This window comes from Mesoplodon mirus (assembly GCF_964341445.2).
Source record: "Mesoplodon mirus genome assembly, chromosome: 5".
NCBI lineage: Eukaryota > Metazoa > Chordata > Mammalia > Artiodactyla > Ziphiidae > Mesoplodon > Mesoplodon mirus.
Window position 1 is genome coordinate 29,711,507 of NC_138980.1, and position 22,529 is coordinate 29,734,035.

Genomic DNA, 22,529 nt, shown 5'->3' on the forward strand with positions numbered 1-22,529 from the left:
GATTTATGCCTGCAAGAGTCCAACCGTGCCCTCCCAAATCTGATTTCTGACTTTCTCTTTTATCCATCGAATGTTTGTCAGAGCACAAAATCCCCTTGACACTTTTCAGGACCAACCCTACCTGACTCCTTCCCAGCATTTGTCACTGTCAGCCTTTCCCTCATTTAAACCCTTCTCTCACTTACTCTGACACCAAACTCTTGGTTCTCCTCTCCTGCTGATCATTCCTTCTCAGGCTCTTTTCCTCTGTCCCTTAAGTGCTCTCCAGGGCTCAGATTTTGGCCCTCTTCTCTCTTCTCACTCTACACGCTCACAACGGGAAACTGTCTGGGGATCTTTAGAACTGCGAAATACCTTATTTGAGGTAAGCAAGCCCCTTAACGGGGCTCACTAGCTCTCAGACATTACTCTGCATTGGTTAACTAAAACTGACTCACAGGAATAAATAATGGGGAAAAGTTTGTTAGGGAAACTTCCAGCTACCGAATCTGCCCAGGAGGCAGGGATCACAACAGGAAAAATTTTGGAAGGAGTCTCAACTGAAACTTATTTTTTTTGTTCTTATCAGGAACACAGGCCTTAAAAAGATAAGCACCTCTGAGCTTGTTTCCTAAGACATCTTATTTATCAGAATCCATTTTTAGACAGGACGTTCCAAGCGGGCTGGACTACACAATCGCGTTCACTGAGCTAACCCCAGCACCAGCCTGGGCCTAGCACCGAGACGGTTTGGGGTTTGTCTATTGCACGGTGGCTCTGCCTGACAGTTCAGCCGTGCTGCGGCCCACTGGGGTGGGAGAGCAGGAAACGGAGCCAAGGTTGGCTCGGCTAAGAGGTGCTGCATTCAGCATAACTCCTCGAGTAGCAGCAGACACGTGCCACAGGCTTAAGTCGTCTCCTCCTGACTTCAGCCAGGTTCTCCCGCAATGAAAACAATCTAAGGAGTCGCCTCAACCACTGCACATCTCAGGGCCGGGACTGCTCCGGCCACGCAGCAGCGTGGTGGAGGGCCGGGCGCGGCCCTGACGTCACACTGGGCCCCGCCCCTTAGGGGCGGGGCGGGAGCGCGGGAGCTCTGTTACGCAGGCGCCTTCGTCCTATATAAGTGGCGCTAGAGGCCGACGGTGGGGTTTTGGGGAGATGGTTTTGCTGTCATTTTGTCGGGTGTTTGTCGCAGCGACAGGGATTGAAGACGGCGGTTTGGTGACAGTTATTGGCCAAAGGGCCTTTTGCTTTTGAGGAGGTAAGGTTTCGGGTAGGGTGTTCTGGGCTGGGCGGTTTCCCAGTGTTTTAGGTCTCGAAAGCCAGGTGTCAGAAAAACGACGGGATTCGGGGCCTCGGCGACCGGGGTTTCTTTGGGACACAGCTCTGCTCGTGGCATTTGAAACCTAAAGTTGCCCCGGTGTCATGGTAGATTTAAAATCCTAGGGCGGAAAGGCCTCGGCTCTGCCGCTGACTCGTCTCAGAGAGGCCAGGCCACTCATATCACGGCTCCTTAGGCCCGTGACCCGTCCCGCCGATCAGAGTGAGACCCTGCGAGAGCCTCCTGGGGCAAGTGTTGTCCTAGATCAAGGCTTACTCTGGGTCCCTGGCCTCGGCCGTTTGTAGCATTCTGGGATTTTCCGAGGTCAGACTTCTGCCTCTGAGTGCGCCAAAGGCCCTGGCCAGGTGCCCTGGCGGAGAGGCGAGGGGTGGGGACTGGGCGTCCGAGGAACTGCTCGTTTGCGAGTCCAGGTGGTGGAATTTAGCTCGTGCTTGTGAGAGGTAAATACGGAGAGGCTCATCCTTTGTGCGAACTGTTTTTTTCCTAAAGTGGAGCATAGTATTGTTGCATCAGGTGTGCATTTCTGATACTTTTGGATCACCCTGTCCTTGATTACTTAAGTAACCATGAAACGCTTATACTATTCTTAGGAAACAGCACTCCAAACTGACCACGTCAACCACCTGGTCTTATTTTAGAGCTATCTTTGTATGATTGTGCTCCATACATACACCCACAGGCTTCTTGTTATCCATTCCATACAGTCCTCTTGGAGCCATCTAATCATAACTTTAACCTACATAGATATTTTTATATAGATAACATCAAATTGTCGGGTAATATAGGGTGTTAAAGGGCAGTAGAGAATCAGGTTTCTAAGATGGATATAAACATCTGATGTTTGTTGTATCTGATGTTTTTATTGAAGGATGTCCGATGATTCTAACATGTAGGATTCTTTGTTAATAAGAAATAGTGTGATAATTCTAGCTAGTTTTTCTCTTTTTTTGTATGCGAAGGAACCTAATCTGTATAACCTGGATCTGGGATTCTTCTCTTGGCCTCCTGAGAAAATATTTCTGAACAGTAGTGGTGGGGGGGGGACGGCTTCCTATCAGCTGAATTAAATTTAAAGTAATGAACTTGGCTAGAGAAATAAAAACCTTTGGCTCTCCCAAGATGCTTATTTTAATATTTGCATATTGATAACTGTGGTTATTTAAGAATTCTGCCTTGGTGAGCTAGTTATGGCCTACTGATAGTAGAAGGAAAAAACCAAAACTGAAGCAGACACACGTGTTTTGCAAAAAATGCATTATAATAATCATAGTAATAAACCTCAGTCATCAGATGTTGTAATTTTGCTTGCTATGATTTAAGAATGCTTAACTAAACAATTTTAAAGAGTTCCTATGTGGTTAAAATATAATTTGGGTAATTGAAGGGTTAGAAGAAGTCCACTAGAAATATAATTTTTTTGATGGCTTTTCTGATGGTCTTTTGGCTCAGGTTAATTTGTAATGTCATTTATTTCAGTTTCCCATATTCAAATGACTATGTAAATCAGAATGCTCACTTATCAATTTCCAGTGAGAACCCTGACTCGAGATTTAGGATTTTTGTTGGACCTAAGAATCAACAAGAGAAGTGAGTTAAAAGATCTAAATATTTGGTGGCTTCGGTCCCTGATGGCATGATACCTACATTTTCTTAGGGAATACCTCCCAGGAGATGCCTCATTTTAAAGTCTTTTAATTCATTTGAAATCTTTTAAATTTTTTACTTGAATTTGTCTGCTTGTTACTGAGTCATTTGGGCTAACTGAAGGAGGTTAACTAAGTTGGTTTTGCTCCATTTTACCTGTTTTCAGCTCCTTGCTGAGTTGTGAACCTCACCCTCTTCAACAGTTTGGACATCACTGTTAAAAACTTAACTGCTTTGTGAAAGAATTAAGATGGGAAGAGGCAGATAGGGATGGCATTGTTAGAACACAGATCGTGATCCTGAATGCAACCTGTGAGGATGTAGATGGAGTCAAGGAATTGTCACAATTATCTGATTTCAGTGTGACCCTATTCATCCTTATAGGTTCATTTCTTTAGTCACCCCAGATCTATAACAAATATGTTTAATTTTAAGAATGGTTGCAGGATGATCTGAAAATAAACAGTCATCTCCTATATTCTATCCCTAAGTGTTTCTCTGACTTCAGTTATTTGTATCACAGTATTTCAACAAAGCTGCATGACACGTGTGATATTTGTTTTAAATTAGTTCACATTTAAAGTTAACATCAATAACTTAATAATTTGATTATATCAATAACTTAAGAGATTAGTAATAATTTGCCATAGAAAGAAGGTAATGATAAAAATAAAACCAAAAAAGTTATTAATTTCTAGCTAGATATTGTTGTCTACTGAAGGCTGTAACCCTGAATCCTGACTCTTTTTTAAAAATGGCAGTTAGCAAGTGTTAGTTGAAGATATGCACCAAGCTGAGAATTTATCCAGAAGAACGGAAAGAAAATGCATTCAGGTCTCACAGTGTTATCGTTTAGTGCTAGGTGTGTATGCCACTTAGAACCATCTGACATACCAGTGGGACAGTGCCTCCATGCCTTGGGAACCATTACCTACGAAGATTTTAGAACCTGTAGGACCCCATGTGCTGGGTTTTTCTATTTAATTAATAGTAATGTGGAATATTTTATTTACTAAATATAACCATCTGTAAATTCCACAACTCACTTTTCATTTCCATTAACAGATGAGTCATTCCAACAGAACTCACTGCCCTGACTGGGATAACAGAGAAAGCCTGGGACATGAAAGCTACAGTGGAAGGCACAAACGGAAGAGGAGATCCCACAGTAGTACACAAGAGAACAGACATTGTAAACCACATCACCAGCTTAAAGAATCTTATTGGTAAATTACGCTTGAACTAGTACCATTTTAACACTAATAGTTGTAATGACTTGTCATTAGCTTATATAACTTTCATCTGTCAGATTGTTTTATAAATCAGTCAACAAATACTCATTCAGAAAATATTTACTGAGTGCCTATTATATGCTAGCCACTGCTGTGAATAGAACAGAGTTCCTGCTCTCACATATCTGTGTCCATTTGGGAGCTGTAGGAGACAGTTGATGGAGTCCCAGCTGCCAGTAATATAGTTGTGGGAAATGAGACACACGACAGTTAAGTAAGTGATTAAAGGACCAGTGAGTGCCTTTAACTTGTATGTAGTAGGGAGAGCTGTACATTGGGGCACTTATTTAGGGTTCCACAAATGAGAGTTAATGAAGGGTGGGGAAGAGTTCATCCAGATGGAAAAATAGCATGTGGTGTGTGAGAATGTTAAAGTGTGTTGGGGATTAGTTGCTTATACTGTATTCTACAGGTTATATTTGTAGATAAGGCCAGTGGATATGTTTGGGATTTTTAGAAGCTTGGCTGTTGTAAGAAGGGCCTCAATAAAAATTTCCAATGGCATGTGTCCTGTTCTGTTGTATTCTTACCCGTGTAAAATTTGGAGGTACTACGTTTATATAGAATTGAAGGAATTTTTCAAGTTCCTAAATGATTAAACAAAGCCTAGGTGAATAGAGTTTCTTTCATTCTGTCCTCCATTAATTTCCCTTTCTCATTTGTTTTTGTTGGTTCTATGTTTTCTCCTTGTTTTGTGCAGATGTTCCACTGGGACTGTTTGCCAGATTGCTTTCTAAATTAGCCAACTGGGGTTACTTTAAAAAACAGTATGCAATTTTTTTCCTTCTCCATGCCAAAACAGACTTGTTCTGTAGAACAGTGAGCTTGTTGTTAATCAGTGCAGACTAATCATTCTTCACACACTATCATATGGAGGGAAGAGGGAGAATCTATGCCAGGATTTCAATGACCTGAGCTAATTAATGTATTATACAAGAATATCTGTACCCTATATTAAGATAACTACAAAATACTCTGTAAGGCTGAACATATAGTACTAACCATTCATGGATTTATTATGCATTGTATGTGTCGAAAGGAAGTGATATGAATGATGAACAGTTATTCATATTCATAATTAACCACAGAAAGATGATACTGAGTCAGTGCAATAACCACTAGGCCAATAGTTTCTTCTTTGATATTGGCACCAGAGATGTCTGGTGGTAATTGCTCTCCGTAATCTGGAGTAATCTAATAGTCATTTTCAAGATTCAAAACTTTATAAGAGTGTTTTTTTGTAAAATTATAGGAAAAAAACTGAAAAATACAGAAGCATATAAAGAAGGTACTCTTGGTAGGATGCTAGTCCCCCATTTGGATGTAAAGTTATTTCTTCTGAAAACTATCTTTGTATACAAATCTTTGCCTCTGAATATTTCCTGAAAATAGGTTCTAAGAAGGGACAGTTTCAAGTGAAAGGGTGTGAACTCTTATAAGGCTCTTGCTACATATTCACATATTTTTCCACATATTTTTCTAGAAAGTTTGTACCAAGTTACACTCCCTACGACATGCTGTCACCAGTCTTGTCTATTTTGAAATGCCAAGAATAGTGTTTTCTTTTCATTTGAATGTTTAAATTTCTGCTGAATTTGTCCTCTGTCATGTGCTTATTGAACACTTGAATATTTTTTAATTGAAGTCTAGTTGATTGTGAACATTATTTTTGTATTCTTAGCCTATTTTTTCTATTAAAGCATATTTTTCTTATGATTTATCAGCGCTTTTATTGTAGATCAATTATCTTACCTTTTTTCCTATATATTTCAGAGTGTCTTTTCTTTCTGATTTGTAAGTAGCCTGTGAATTGCTCCCTTCCTACAAGCTTAATCAATTAATTCTACACAGGAAGACTGATGTGGCTGTGAACACTGTGAACACATTTTATATCCTTAAATGTCTTGTTGTAACATAGAGTATCAAGCCTTAAACCAGTGATTCTCAAACTTTAGTGTGAATAGAATCACTTTGGAGGTATGTTTAAAATGCATAGTACCAGATTATTCAGTGAGTCTGACCTGGGGTCCAGGGATCTTCATTTTAAAAAATTCAGTATTTCGATATTGTTAATAAACAGACCACCCTTTGAGAAACACTGTTTTAAGCCCTTTAGCCTGGCATGCAAGATTTTGGATGATCTGTTCCCAGCTTATTTATTTGCCTATGTTCCCCTATGTGAAAATTGCTCTTGCTGAAATTGTCTACTTACTAGTTCCTAAGTAGCATGTAGACAAACTCATCTCTAAACCATTCTGGCTAAAAGTACTCTATAAATGTAAGATGGTAATATGCCATTTTTCTTTCCTGGCACTTCTTCTACTTCCTACTTTATCCAAATCCTGATGTCCCTCTAAGATGCAACTCTTCCCTTCTTTTTCACGAAATCTTCCCTGACCATTTTAAGCATTATGAGTTTTTTCTCCTAAGCACTCATATCCAGGCTTTTGGCATTTCCTGCATGGTTGAGTTTTGTTTTATTTTTGTGTGAGTAATCTCAAATTGAACAGTTATTTGTTGGCAGGGATTTTGCCTCATATATTTTTTATCTTCCACAGGACCTGTGTGGAAATAAAAACGAATGCCCATAGCCTCATTAGTCTTGGCTGTTTTAAAGAACTACAGTGAAATATTCACTGGACATTCAGTGACTCTTTTTAGAAATTCAGTCAGTCTGTTCATCCTGTTCACTCTGTCCATATAGCCTTTATAATTCTGTAGACTTTGTTTATCTAATCTCTAAGGCTCGGTTGTTGTAGGCTGAAGAGGTCCTCATCTTTTTAGTTTATCCTCATAGTATTACTTCACTCCATGTTTGTTATTCTATAGATTATTTATGGATTATCAGCAGCTCTAATTTCATGCACTAGTCCAGCTAAGGATTATTAGTGTTAGAGTTTTCCGATACATTTTAGACTTTTATGGGAAGGATGCCTTACAGAATTAAACAGATGCCCTTTAGAGTATGGTAATTTCTAGTTTGACGTATTGTAGATCTCTCCCTTAACGGTTCCAAGCAACTGATCAGATCCCTGACTTAGACCCAGATTTAGACCCTAATATCCTGAGTTGTTTCTCCAATGGCTAGAACTTAAGGCTGACACTGGGGAAAGGGGGTTTCTGCATCTCCCCAGCCTGGATTTGATGCCAGCCCTGTTGAGTAGCAGTTTTAGAGATGCTTCTCCTTTATTTTTGCATAAACCAGCCTCCTGAGAAAAAAGAATGACAACATATTCTGGGAAAAAGAACGAGGTTAGTGAGGGCAGTCTAGTTAACATCTGTCACTCCATTGCTTGTCAGGATTATTTTAGCTGGTGTGTCTGACTGGGCAGGTGTCCCCTCTCTCCCTCAGTGCTCCACGTGCATCCCTCTTGAAGCTTCACACTGTTGAAAAGGATACTCATCCCAGGTAGAGAGGGGGACGGGAAACTGGGTCAGTTGGCTGTGTCTTTTTCTTTCCATCAAATCAAGGCTGCTTAACTGGAATCCATTGACTTTCTGAGGTCCATGATCTCTGAAATTCCTTGCCAAGATTTGTTTACGCATTTGTGCGTTTCTTAGGGGAGAGGGCCCATACCTCTCAATTAGATTTTCAAAGGGATGTGTAGATTCAGCAGTCAAGCACTATGGGGCTTACCTGGTGGTGCAGTGGTTGACAGTCCGCCTGCTGATGCAGGGGATACAGGTTCGTGTCCCGGTCCGGGAGGATCCCACATGCCACGGAGCGGCTAGGCCCATGAGCCATGGATGCTGGGCCTGCGCATCTGGAGCCTGTGCTCCACAACGGGAGAGGCCACAACAGTGAGAGGCCTGCGTACCGCAAAAAAAATAAAAAAATAAAAAAAGAAGGTAAGCACTATGGCACCAGATGATGCTGTTTTCCCTGAATTCTTGTTTATTTCACAAGCAGGAGTGACAGGAAATTCAAAATGCAAAGGGAAGTAGGGGGTTGGGAAATCCTAAGCAAGCAATTACAAGAACCTTTTCTCATTTGAGGGGCATATATTTTGGATATTTTTGGCACATGAAGCAGCGTTCAAAAACTGTGTTGACTATTTCTCAGAAAGATACAGGAAGCTTGAAATAGAGGAGAGGAGATGGAATAGGTGGTGTGTATAATAATACTGGCACATACAATAGGATTTAGAATGTGCTCTACAACCATGGCAAATCGTTTTCCTTCTAGGGATCTCAGTGTAGTCATCTGTAAAATGAAAGGCCTGAAATATATTTAAGATTCCTTTTAGCTCTAATACACCCTTCGTGCAAGAACTCTGTGTGCCAGAGATACCTAACTTACATTAAGAAGGAAAGGAATCCTGTTTTGCCTGCCTCATGTTGTGTGTGGCTCTGCAAAAAGGAAGAGAGCTTAGTTACAGATGCATATATCATAAGATTGATGAATTTCAGAAGAGCAGTTTTGTGAATTTTTGGTCTTAACTTTCACCAGAAGGTAAAGGGACACTTAATCAAGTAAACACTGAATATGTTGAATGATTTGACCCAAGGTTTGTTCCTTCATAGCAGTATATATTAATAGAGATATATGTACCCATTTGCTTGTTGGTTAAAGTAAAATTATTTAAGTTTTGTGAGTTAAGTATAAGTTCTAATTCATCAATTTGTATTTTTTTCTTTTATTGAGTTAGCTGTTGAAACCAGGAATTCTTGAGAGAATGTTTTATTTTAACCACGTTAAAATGTGGTTAAACGTTAAAGCGTTCTAGAATGAAGAGAGTAATTTTAAATCCTTTAATGTGTTTGCAGTCATTATTTAGAAGCAAGGTTCTTGAATGAGAGATATTATCAGTACCGGAGATACATTGCTGAATACAGAAATGACTACTGCAAAAGATATGTTCTTAACATTGTTGAATACAGAAATGACTACTGCAAAAGATATGTTCCTAACATTGCTGAATACAGAAATGACTACTGCAAAAGATATGTTCCTAACATTGATGAATACAGAAATGACTACTGCAAAAGATATGTTCCTAACATTGAATACAGAAATGACTACTGCAAAAGATATGTTCCTAACATTGATGAATACAGAAATGACTACTGCAAAATATATGTTCTTAACATTGATGAATACAGAAATGACTACTGCAAAATATACGTTCCTAACATTGATGAATACAGAAATGACTACTGCAAAATATACGTTCCTAACATTGATGAATACAGAAATGACTACTGCAAAAGATATGTTCCTAACATTGATGAATACAGAAGTGACTACTGCAAAATATATGTTCCTAACATTGATGAATACAGAAATGACTACTGCAAAATATATGTTCCTAACATTGATGAATACAGAAATGATTACTGCAAAAGATATGTTCCTAGACGTTATCACAGAGACGTTGAAAGCAGTTATCGAATCCACTGCAGTAAATCTTCAGTCCGAAGCTGGAGAAGCAGTCCTAAAAGGAAGCGTAATAGACAATGTTCAAGTAATCAGTCACGTTCGGTATGATTGATTTTGTTTTTATTTTGGGTGGATACTTATTTGTGTGTAAAAGCTCTTACTGAGCCAATAAGTTTGAAAAAGTTTATAATACTATATGAATATAATTGTGTTTATATTACTTGAATCCTTAAAGGAAACTTCCAAATTCTTACAACTAATCTGCATTTACTAGTTAGTCCTCATTTGCCCACATTTACTCATTTTCTGCAGACCAGATCATGAGGTTCTTGATTTTAATGTTAAAAATATTTTTATCTTTTATAACATAATCATACGAAAAGATGAAGCACCCATCTTTTCTTTCATCTTAAACATTTTTTACTTTAAAAGAAACCCCTTTCCCAGTACTTGGAGACAAATGTAGAAAGTTGCACTGGTGGATACTTACCCTGTGTATAGCACAATCTGCAATTAGTTCCATTGGAGTTCTGAAAGTGGGTGCTGAAGGGGAAATTATTGTCCAGAAAGCCTGCCTTTTTTTTACACTCATGAATCTTCACTTGTTTGCAGTAAACTATGAATTATTATTTTCCTCCCCAAGTTTTCTTCAGTAGAACTATCATTGATTAGATCAAACATTGACATTAGCCTTTATTTTCCCCTTTTATTTTAATAAGTATGTTTAAAAATATTGCTAAGTATCAATTTGAGCTAATCTTGACGTTTTAAAACATTTTCCTGACAAACTAGACATCTCAACTCACAGCATAGGCTATTTTATAACGAGATTAATAGATCATGACATTGCATTCTTTAAATTTCAGACTTCAATTAAGTCAGTATTTTAGAGACAATTGTGTTGTTTTTTCTATTGCCACTTTAAGTAACTTATCTGAAAATCTTGCCATGTTTTTCTTCTGTAACATAAACTGTGTCCTGTGAATCTCTGGGGACTGAATTTGAACTTGCTCCTGCCAACTCTTCGTGGCCTGGTTCTTATCTGAATTCCTGAATATCTCCCCGCTGAATGAATTGCGTATTCTGCCCTGAATTCACTCTGCTATATTGATTGGCTGGACGATCTTGGTGCTGCCCACTTGCCGTTCCAGAAGAGCCACCAAAGGAAAAGATCCAGGAGTATAGAAGATGATGAAGAGGGTCACCTTATCTGTCAAAGTGGAGCCGTTCTAAAAGCAAGATGTATAGAATATTTTTCAACACTTTTTAAACTTTGCAGACAGAATAATCTTTTTAAGAATAGTTTGTCAGCGGGGGGCTAAAGAACTCTTCATTGCTTTTTTGTTTTGTTTTCTGTGGGTTTGTTTGTTGTTCTTTTGTATTTCTTCTTTTCTATAGAGTTTAAATATTTCTACTCTAAAGTTCCAAAATAATCAGTGGAATTTGAGATTAGAGCAAGAAAGATAGCTATCTACATTATTTTTGTAGCATCTGAAAATCAAATAATTTGAGGGCTGGAACGTTAATTATGCTTTAATAGAGAGCATTTGAAAAAATTCCACACTTAAGCATTCATTATTTGAATAACTGATAATTTGTACTCAGGTACTTACACTTCTTTCTCCCCCCTCACTTTAGATGAAATCGTGAACACTTTGGGAGAAGGGACCTTTGGCAGAGTTGTAGAGTGCATTGATCATGGCATGTAAGTTTGTTGTTTTTCTTTTTTGAACATTCTGATATTTTTGGTGGAGAAGGATCCATAATTTAGATGAAATGGAATTTAAGTGGTAGCTATGTGTTTTCCTGGGAGGTATAAGTATTCAGAAGTTCTTGAACTGTGTACGATTTATTTACCATAAGTATGGATTTTGACCAAGAATGCTGAAAATGTTTATCAGATGGAGTTCATGGAAATTAATGTCAGTGTTCAAGTGAAGACTTTCCCAGAACTTAGGTCCTTAGCTTTCTATAAGAGATTTGGAGTGCTTTACCCTACTTTTGAATTGCAGAGACAATAAATTAGCATGTCTAATCTTCTTGGTTCAAAAACTTTTATTTCCAAAGGATAATATTTGCACGTTAGGGTTAGCTTCTCAAACTATAAAAAAATTATATTACTTGAAGCCTACAGAATAAAGTCCAGATTCTTTAATGAGTTATACTAAACTTTTTGTTCTTTGACCCTCTCTGCTTCATTTTCATGTTTTCCTCTAGGATCTCTATTCTGCGGTTGCAAATTTTTTTGTAAGTGAACGTCTTACAACAGTTTAGTGGAAACTGCACATTTCTAAATTGACATCTATACTTTTCATCATAAAATAGTTGAGGATGTAATTTCCAGCTTATTGTAAATGGTGATTTTTTTAAAAAAAACATATCTCTCTTTCTAAATATGTTTGGGGGAATCTAAATACAACAGCTTGATACCTCCTGTCATCCATGAACAAACTTTCCTTGAATACTTAGAAATGCTTTATCTTGAACTTAACTTTTACTTCACTTTTCATAAAGAATATTATCCTAAGTGTCTTTTATTATCACCCTTTCCTCTCTATGACAAAAATGTGAACATAAAGTAAAATTTTAAGATATTTTGAAATACTTTGACTTAGGAAAGTTGCTAAGAATTCCCATCTATTCTTCACCCAGATTCCACAAATGTTAACATTTTACAGTGTTTAATCATTCTCTATATTTACATGTTATATGTATTTTCAAGTTTTGCCAGCTTATCTACAACCTGATTCACATTTCACTAGTTGTCCCATTGAGGTCTTTTAAAAATTTCTTGAGGTTCCAAGACTTGAGTATTTGAGATATTCCAATGAAGAGTATTCAATTGATCAAGTACAAATCTGTTACAAATTTTGATACTTATTAGACCTAAAACATACAATGTAATTGTAAATATATCTTTTATCGAGATGGTTGGGGCCTTTAAAAAAATGAGTTCATGTGTCCATAGATAAATCTTACTGTTTTAACATTAAGTTTCCATTTTTCTTTTTTTTTAATTGACAAGTAATATGAAAGCTTATAAGTTTAAGGTGTATAACGTTGGTTTGAACGTTTATATACTGCAATATGATTACTATAGTAGCATTAGCTAACACCATTATCCATTTTTCATTTTTATAGCTATTAGCACTGTTCATTTTTATAGCTTATTAGCAGTTAGAAAACTTGTCCATATGATGAAATAGATGAGACTAGAAGAAGTTTTGTCACAGCAGTTTTATAGTAATTCTTTTAAGTCTTGAGATATATGCTATACATCATAGGGAGATAAATCATTAAAAATTTAGTTTGATGATTATATATCAGCCCACAACTTCATTGGGACCTTGTCAAAAGAAATGAGTTCGGAATAGGTTTGCTATCCAGCCACTAGAAAAATTTTTGCCTCAAAGAATTTTTTTTTCTTTTTTATAAACAGCCTGTGGCACAAACCTTGCCATATTAATTTCACGTGCATGGGGTTCTCTTTTGTAATGTGGGAAGGCCATAGTGAAAAATTCAGGGTTGACTGCTGGCTTGTATTCAAGAAGATCAGGTTTAGAAAAGAGGACAGAAGGAAGCTGAAGATTTGGAAATCCTTTTCCTCAAAATCATTTACGGCTTTTTTTTTTTTTTGGCTGCACCACATGGCTTGCGGGATCTCAGCTCCTCGACCAGGGATTGAACCTGGGCCCACGGCAGTGAAAGCTCATGTCTTAAGCCACTGGACCACCAGGGAATTCCCTCTGTACTTTTTAGGAAGTACTACAGATGCCCCGGTCTAAAACACGCTGCCCTACGTTGTTGCTATTTATACCTCTTCGCATCCGTGAATGCACTAAACATTTTTTTGGCTTGATGACTTATTGCTGGTGTCTCCTTTGCCAGAATTATCTAACAAACTGATAGTTGTCTTTCTTCTCTGAAGAAGTCTGAGCTCCCCTAACTCTGATGGTTAGGTTCTTTCTTCTCTCTATACCTTATACCAGGCACTTCTAACCTAATGATAAGTTGTTCAAGTGTCTGTCTTTTCCATTAGACTGTGAGGTACATGGGACAAGCTCTTTTTAACAGTGATTCCAATGCAACATCTGGCACATTCGGTCTAGCCTGGCGAATGAGTGAATGTTTTCAGCAGTAGTATCTTCAAGGTTTATATTTTTATCCTTTTTTAAAAAAAAACTACTTATAAAATCTAGGTCAATTTAAACTTTTGGAAACAAACATTAACGTTCTTAAGTATTAAGAGAAATCATCACTCTGTATAATGTATATTTTGTCAAAATGTTTTGAAAAAATGTTTATAGATCTGCTATACTATACCCTGAAAGATTATTTTAGGAAAATAGCATAGAGTGATTGGTACTTAACAAGATGATGCTTTAGAGCAGGGGTCCCCAACCCCTGGGCCGTGGACTGGTAGGAACTGGGCCTAACAGCAGGAGGTGAGCAGTGGGCGAGCGAGTGAAACTTCATCTGCTGCTCACCATAGCTTGCATTACCACCTGAACCATCACACCCTCCCCTCAACCATGGAAAACTTGTCTTCCATGAAACCGGTCCCTGGTGCCAAAAAGGTTGGTGACAGCTGCTTTAGAGCATACATGTCTTCAACGCCCTTCTGTACATTTACCATTTTCATTTTGTTTTTAAGGGGTGGCATACATGTAGCAGTGAAAATCACAAAAAATGTGGGACCATATCGTGAAGCAGCTCATTCAGAAATCAAAGTATTGGAGCATTTAAATAGTACTGATCCCAATAATGTCTTGTAAGTAAGAAACTTGGAACTGTGATCCATTATGTTACATGAAATAATCAGAATTCTGTGAACTGAATTATTTGTATTCGGATCTGTTTCAGCCGATGTGTCCAGATGCTAGAATGGTTTGATCATCATGGTCATATTTGTATTGTGTTCGAACTCCTGGGACTTAGTACCTATGATTTCATTAAAGAAAATAGCTTTCTGCCATTTCAAATTGACCATATCAGGCAAATGGCATATCAGATCTGTCAGTCAGTAAATTGTAAGTATACTTGTTAAATTTTTAAATACCAGTCAATTAAAGGTTTTATTGGACAAGCAACATATCAAACCATTGTCACTAAAAATGCACGTTGCAAGTAAAGATGAAACCACTTTTGATCCCTACCTCTACTACTAATTCTCCTTTCCCGCGGTACAGATTAAATTTGTAAGTGAAACTAATAATGTCTTTTTGTTCTTTTGTAGTTTTGCATCATAATAAATTAACCCATACAGATCTGAAGCCTGAAAATATTTTATTTGTGGAGTCTGACTATGTAGTCAAGTATAATTCAAAAATGGTAAGTTACACTTGTTTTAATTTTGGTAGTTGTCTTTAAAATTAATTTAGCTTGGTGATCCTTGGATGAGGAATTTTACCTTTGAGGCTTATTATATCCTGACGTTTAACCCCAAAAGGGTAATCCTTTGCCTTTCTCATGGGGTTATTTTGAAAATCAAAAAGAGAATTCATGTGCAAGCCTTTTGGATAGTGCTATAAAATATTTCATATCTTTATTGATCTTTGTGTTTACTTAACTGTATCTCTAGAAACGTGATGAACGCACACTGAAAAACACAGATGTCAAAATTGTTGACTTAGGAAGTGCAACATACGATGATGAACATCATAGCACTGTGGTATCTACACGGCATTACAGAGCTCCAGAGGTCATTTTGGGTTAGTAGATACCAGACTTCCTGATATTTTAATTGCAAAAGAGATTTTTTGTTCTCTATAGCTTTTATTGGGGGGCAGGTAGTTGGGGGATAGCTGTAATTTTCTTAGCAGTGTACAGAAAATGTTTTCTGTTTTCATAAAAGCTGTCTGGACATTGCTATAAATAATTTTCCTGAGTGGGAAAAATGTGATATCATCTGTAAAGATATTCCAGGTGGTGGTTCTTTTTGAACAAGTCAGTCTTACAAGAGCATAAGAGAACAAGCTGTATTGGCTAAGTCCATGACAGCAGTGTGATTTTGAAGCGATGTGGGCACCTCTTTTCGTCTCATCACAAAGCATGGTGCTGGGGAAAATGCTAAAGATTTGGCTGGCAGACGTCTAGATGTAGGGTGGATGGAGGTTAAGAGGAGAAGAAAGAGGGGCTAGTCTAAGAGGAGAGCTTCTTTGATCATCTTTGACATGGGAAAGCATGGAAAGGAAAATTAGTTAAGGTGCAGGGTTTTTCAATATTAATAAAAGGGAACTCAGTGAGGGAGAGCACATCTTAGGCCTCAAAATTTAAAAGTTCGAGACCGAGTCATGTTGATAGAGCAAGGAAGTCAGGGATGGATTTGGGGGCTTGGAGACAGTGGGAAAAATTCAGATCAGGTGATATTGGGAGATAGTTAAATGGTATAAGCATATTACTTTGCCAAAAGTAAGTTTCAACCGAGGTTGGATAGTAAAACATCTTTGTGGAATCAGTCTTTTCCACTTTTTACCTTTTGTCGAAGAGGACTTGGTAGTTGAGAATATGAGTGTGAAAGCAAACTAATGATGTTTACCTAGAGTAAAGAATTAGTAAAAGGGACAGGAAATTAAGAATAGTTTGTAGTGCTGGCTAGTAGAACTTTCCATGATGATAGAAATGTTGTATATCTGCACTATCCAACATGGTAGCCATTAGTAGCCACATGTAGACTACTGTGTACTTTCAGTATAGCCAGTGTGACTGAGGAACTGAATTTTAGATTAATTAAACTTTTAGATTTAAATAACCACATGTGGCTAGTGGCTACCACATAGGATAGCACAGGTTTGGAGCTCATCTTTGAGATTGATGTTACTAGGATTTCTGCTTAGTATGGTCTGAAAGAAGCTGCTATGTTGCAGTAGTTTAGAAAGTGTATTCATGGTTGAGGACTGAAGCCTGCAATGAAGGTAAAAGAAAAGAGTGTGGGAGGAGATTGTGGACAGAGAGGTATTTTCAGAGCTTAAAAAGAGATAACTTGCTGTGTTTTATCAATTTTAAGAAGAAGATTTTTCTCCACATTTTAACATGTGAGGAAACATAAGACAAAACAGCATTTTTTCTTGGTTATTGGTTCATAAAACAGTGGTGTATCTTACAGTTAGTTAATGGCCTCCTCCTAGATTGCGTAAGATACAGTGATTCTTAGTAATAATACAGTCCCATGTGTGGCCAGGCTGGGGATAGTTGATATAAATCTGAAATTGGGGTTATTGGTGTTTAGGAAAAGAAATGAACAGATGGGAAGATTAGAAGGGTTCTTTGTGTGTTTGTGAAGTGTTACTCCTGAGGATTAAGGCAGAATTAGGTTGAAGAGGAAGATGTTGTCAGGTGCCACCACTGAGGAGGGCAGTTGGTCTCATGTCTTGGGTGTTGGTAGTAAACAGAAGTTGGTCAAAGTGAATGATGTGAAATTCCAAAGAGTATGAGAGCTGAGCCATAAGAGAATGAGGTAGTTTACAGTCACTTGGGAGAAAGCTGGACTGGGAGACAGGAGTGGCTGGAAAAGAAAACTTTCATCTTAGATCCAAGCTCTATCATTTGCAGATTTTGTATGTGTTACTGTAAGTAGAAACCATGCTCCATTATCCTTTTGTTCAAGTGATAAGTACCATGAGGGTTAACAAAAATGGCTAAATCATAGTCAAGTTCCTTGAATATATTGTTTCTTCCTTTGTCTTTAAATTCAGTAATGTTACTGAAAGTAATTGAAGTGTCTTTTAAAGTAGGTTTTATTTGTACATTATTTTTTTATTAAAAACTTAATCTTTAAAAGGTTAAAACATCTGTATGGTTTAGGTTTACTCTTTTCCTTTCTAAATAGATAGAGACTTAAGGCTAGGTGTTTTTTTCTTTTCTGAATAATGTTACTATTGAGAATTCTGAAGGAGAAAATATATGATCATGTCTAGACAACCTGAAAGTACATATATAGATACCTCTCTATGTGAACTTTAAATATCTGTATAATTCTGCTTATGGGTGACACTGCTTATAATATCCATTATAATTCTTACATAATTTAGGTGACACTACTATTTCTTTTAATGGAAGAAATAAACTCAGATATCAAGCTGATGGTAATTGATAAGGGGTTAGTAATTACACTCTGAGGATAATTATTGACCTATGTTTGCACTAATAAAATGTAAAATTTCATAGAACAACCGTTAAGTGGGTATAACAGTGCTCCTCATTGCACAAGCAATTCAGAGACTATGGACTATTTGCTCACCCCTCTTACTTTCCATAAAATGCCTCCTCCCCCAGGTTAAAATACTGTAAGTTGATACAAGGATATGGAGGACTCTGAAAGCATACTGAATCATGTTTGGTATAAAACTAAAAATGTAAACCCTGAATTTACTATCATATTCTCCTAAATGGGCTATATAAAGAGAGCACCCACATAGGAAAAGATATTGTGTATTGGCAATTAAAAATTGTTGCCTAATAAAATGTTTGGTTTTGTTTTTAAATAGCTTTAGGTTGGTCTCAGCCATGTGATGTTTGGAGCATAGGTTGCATTCTTATTGAATATTACCTTGGTTTCACAGTCTTTCAGGTATGTATTTAGTAAATGTTACTTACTGATTCATAATGAGCTTTAATGTTAAAGGCATGTTAAAGTTTTGGTTTCCATATTGGAAAGTTGCCATAGTGTCATTATTCTTAAGATGTAAACTTCCATGTGCAAAATAGTCATCCTTCTCTAAAACCACAGTTGAATGAACTACTCTCAGTGAATGGTCATAATTCATTCTGCATGTGGAGCTTTTAAACACATGGTTCATATTGACTTCCTATGATCCATTTTACTGTGATGCTCCTTCATAAATTTACATTAGTGTTACTATGGTCAGTTTTAATTCAGCTCTGGTTATGTTGCACTTTTTATTAAAAGAATTCAGAAACAGTAAGTTGTATTAAGCATGTATGACACCCTAGGCACATTTCTAAGCACTGTGTGTATAAAAATGAAAAGACAGCATCTCTCTCCTCAAGGAAGACATACACAGGATAGACATGGGAAAACGTACAGTACAATATGATACTTGCTATAATGGAACAATGTAGAAGGGAACCCAGAAAAGGTGAACGGTTAAGTTTCCTTCGAGAAGGCATCACTGAGGAATAGGGAGTTTAATCCAAGCTATAAGGAAGAGTAAGAGTTTGTCAGAAAACTAGAGTGTGTGATGGCCATATCAGGAAGAAATGGTATTCATAAATGCAAGAGGCATAAAGGAAGCTACTCTAGTTGAGGAAGGATGAATAGTGCTGCCGGAGTGTCTTGGATAAATAGGAAAATGGTGTCAGTAGGCAAGTACTGATTCATAGTGGACTTGTTTGCCATAGAAAGGTATTTGTTTTATCCTAGGAGTCAGTGGTTTCCAAATGTAGACCGGTCTAAAATGAAAATGATTTTGTAGGGTTGCCGTTCTGGCTTTCATTTAGAAATTATCTCTCCTGTTTTTTTTTGGTATTAAAATGTTCTTTCTATGCAATGATAATAGTTATTGGCTTACTTGGCAGAACAAAAAGGAGAAAATGTTATTTAGGTCTCTACTTGTTTTCCTCATAATTTTGCTTATGTCGGAAAACTAAAAGTCTTGAAAGCTTCAAGTGGTGTAAGCATTGGAGAACTTTAAGAGGGTTGTGATTTGATCAAGGTGTGTTGTTGGATGGGGTGAGGGTGGTTAGGAAGTTCCTGGCTAATACTGTCAAGGTTGCTTTGAGGTTATGGCAATGCAGGATGAGGAGGGAGGAAGCTGTGATGAATTATAAGTCACTTAGGTGGCTGTTGCAGAATATATGTGTTCGCCGCTCTGGGGCACCTCACCAAACTTCTGTCTACTCCGTAGAGATCTGTTAAAAGTACTCTGAGTTTGTAGACAAGTTTGATATCTAGAACATAGCTGTCGGACATTTCTAGGGGGTGGTGTCTGGTTTTGTGGTAGTAAGCTATAGGGTCAAGGAAAAAGTTGAGCACAGTGCATGCTTTCTTCATTCTGACACATATAAAATCCTTCAGATGGTCTTATGATTGTAAATCATTCTGAGACCTTAAGCGTCGATTATTAACTTTGGTTTGAGATGTGGTTTATATTTTAATTCCACCCTCCAAAATAGTCTTCAACTAAGGAACTTTTTGAAGATAATGGAGCTTGTATTATTTATTCCTGTCATGACTTAAGAACATTTTGAAAGCAGTGTGCTAGGCACAGTAGTTAATGGATTTAAAAAGCATTGCACATAGACTCTGCTCTTCAGAGCAAGGATTGGCAAACTATATCCTATCTGATGCCTGCTTTAAAAAATGAAAAAGAATATGTGGTGGAGACCATCTGTGACCATCCAAGCCTAAAATATTTACTATCTGGTCCTTTATAGAAGAAGCTTTCCAGCCTCTGCTTAGGAGTGTACCATTTAGTTTAACAATTTATTCGACTTTAGCCAAAGCTCTGTTACTGTGTAATTTAAGAATATGAGTTTTGACTTGGGTTCACAGCTCAGGTTTCCTCATTGATGAGCTATATGAGCTTGAGCTAGTATCTTAACCTCTTTGAAAGTTATGTTCCCACATTCCTAGCTCAAGGTTGTTGTAAGAATTATTGGGACTGTATTTTTATTGTCTAGGATTACTGTTACAAAGTTGCTATCCATTGGGTAATGGAGGTTAGTTAAGCAACCGATAAAATGAGTAGCCAGGTTATTGGTAATCTTCCCAGTCATCCCTCAGTTAAACAGTGCAAGTAATACAAATAAGGAAAAACTGTTCTGTTTTACATTAAACAAATTATTCGAACATTGTAAATCAACTGTACTTCAGTAAAATATACTTAAAAAGTTGTTCCTCAATCAGCTCTACAAACCTTACCAATTCATTTCAGAAATCAGACAATCAGTGTAGCTCATTCAGTTTTATTCCATCTTTGAAGTAGAGTGTAATATAAATTGTATAGCTGTCTAATCTAGTCCTTTTATGGAGACACTATTTTCTTTTTTTTTTCTTAACATTTATTTATTTACTTTTTTGGGGGGGTTGCATTGGGTCTTCATTCCAGCACGTGGGCTTCTCTCTTGCTGCGGTACGTGGGTTTTCTCTCTCCACTTGTGGTGTGCGGGTTCCAGAGTGTGTGGGCTCTGTAGTTTGTGGCTCGCGGGCTCTCTTGTTGTGGTGGGCAGGCTTAGTTGCCCCGCAGCGTGTGGGATCTTAGTTCCCCGACCAGGGAGCGAACCCACGTCCCCCGCATTGGAAGGTGTATTCTCTACCACTGGACCACCAGGGAAGTCCCGGACACACTGTTTTCTTGTGTTATCCTTTTATGTGCGTGTAGGGAAATGGAAAGTGCTAAGTTTCTTTTTCCTATATTTTTTAGACTAATGATAATAAAGAACACCTGGCAATGATGGAACGTATATTAGGACCCATACCAACACACATGATTCAGAAAACAAGGTATGCTTTTTAAGATTAAAGTCCTTATTGGGTACATGCAGTGGCCTACATTCAAACTATAGAAAACCCATCTTTGTTGTTATTGCTTATTCCAAAGACTGTAGATTTTGAATTCTTTTTCATGAAGTCAAGTTTTTGAAAAGTAATGCAATATTTACTTTGTGATCCAGTAAATAAAGTGGTGTTTTTATACTCAGGTTAACCTTTGCATAAATGTTTTCCTAGGTTGATTTAAAAATAATACATAGAGTAGTAAAAAGAGCTTGATTTTGGAGTCCTATCTAAATTTGAATTCCAGACTGTTGCAAACCACATGTACGTCTTTGGACAAGAATACTATAAGTGGTTTCAAAACATAGCTTCACCGCAGAAGTCATCCAGGGAATTGTTAACGATTTCTAGCCCCATTCCAGATCTAGTGAAATCAGAATTTACAGGAATGGATCTAGGAACCTCTGTTTTTGAAGCTGGCATTGTTTCACATATGGTACAACTTAGGTGGGATACTAAAACTTCAGAGGGTACAAGATTAGGAAAAATACCATATAAGGTATCCGATATAATTATTGCTGAGATTTTTAGAAATTGTATGTTTATGTATATATAGAGAGATGTCTATGGTTCCATCTTTTCCCCCAATCCCCTGTTTGGGGCAGGGTAAGAATGTGGGTTTGGGGTTTCTTTTTTTCTTAAAATTTAATCCAGACTTCTCTTTCCTATAGGAAACAGATGTATTTTCATCATAATCAGCTAGATTGGGAGGAACGTAGTTCTGCTGGTAGATATGTTACGGGACACTGCAAACCATTAAAGGTAAAACAAAAAAAAAAAACAAAAAAAAAAACCTGTTTTAACTATTTTTTATTGTCTTTCTTAAACAAAGTCATTTTTCCCCTCAGGAATTTATGCTCTGTCATGATGAAGAACATGAGAAACTGTTTGACCTGATTCAAAGAATGTTAGAATATGATCCAGTGAAAAGAATTACCTTGGATGAAGCATTGCAGCATCCTTTCTTTGACTTATTAAAAAAGAAATAAAATGGAAATCAGTGGTCTTACTATACTTCTCTAGAAGAGATGATTTAAGACTGTGTCAGTCAACTCTAAACATTCTAATATTTTTATAAACCTTAAATTATTTTGTACAGTTAAGTGTAAATGCTGTATGTTTTGTATCAATCGCATAATTATCTTGTTAAGCAAATATGGTCTTGATAATGAATGAAATATAAAAGCTAAAATTAATTTTCCTTTTTTGAGATTAATTACCATTTTTAAAGACCTTTGGAATATCCTTTGTGTCCCGTGATTGATCTTGCCTTTTTGTACATGGAGGTTGACTCTTGGAAGTGATTTTTGTGTTTGGTTTTTTGTTTTTTTTGAGTAAAAGGAAATCTTGACTATTTCATTCTTAAATGAATAT

General features: G+C 37.2%; 1 protein-coding gene across 4 annotated transcripts; it reads left to right on the plus strand.

Moving 5' to 3' along the window:
• Window positions 1-4,033: 4,033 nt before the first annotated feature.
• Window positions 4,034-22,154, plus strand: LOC309804095 (dual specificity protein kinase CLK4-like; the record flags this gene model as incomplete). 4 transcript variants are annotated; one of them, XM_082621181.1, is made up of 14 exons in its annotated part: window positions 4,092-4,194; window positions 4,961-5,027; window positions 9,028-9,114; window positions 9,607-9,742; window positions 10,792-10,882; window positions 11,279-11,345; window positions 14,295-14,411; window positions 14,504-14,670; window positions 14,877-14,971; window positions 15,222-15,351; window positions 18,127-18,209; window positions 21,025-21,104; window positions 21,827-21,917; window positions 22,004-22,154. In XM_082621181.1, the coding sequence occupies 14 exons, from the start codon at window positions 4,092-4,094 to the stop codon at window positions 22,142-22,144; spliced, it is 1,455 nt and encodes a 484-aa protein (XP_082477307.1). In that variant the 3' UTR covers window positions 22,145-22,154. The 4 variants fall into 4 exon arrangements, with proteins under 4 accessions (XP_082477305.1, XP_082477304.1, XP_082477307.1 ...); XM_082621180.1 differs by having other exon boundaries at window positions 9,028-9,069; window positions 9,544-9,742; XM_082621179.1 differs by lacking the exon at window positions 4,961-5,027 and having other exon boundaries at window positions 4,034-4,194.
• Between the last annotated feature and the right edge of the window lie 375 nt (window positions 22,155-22,529).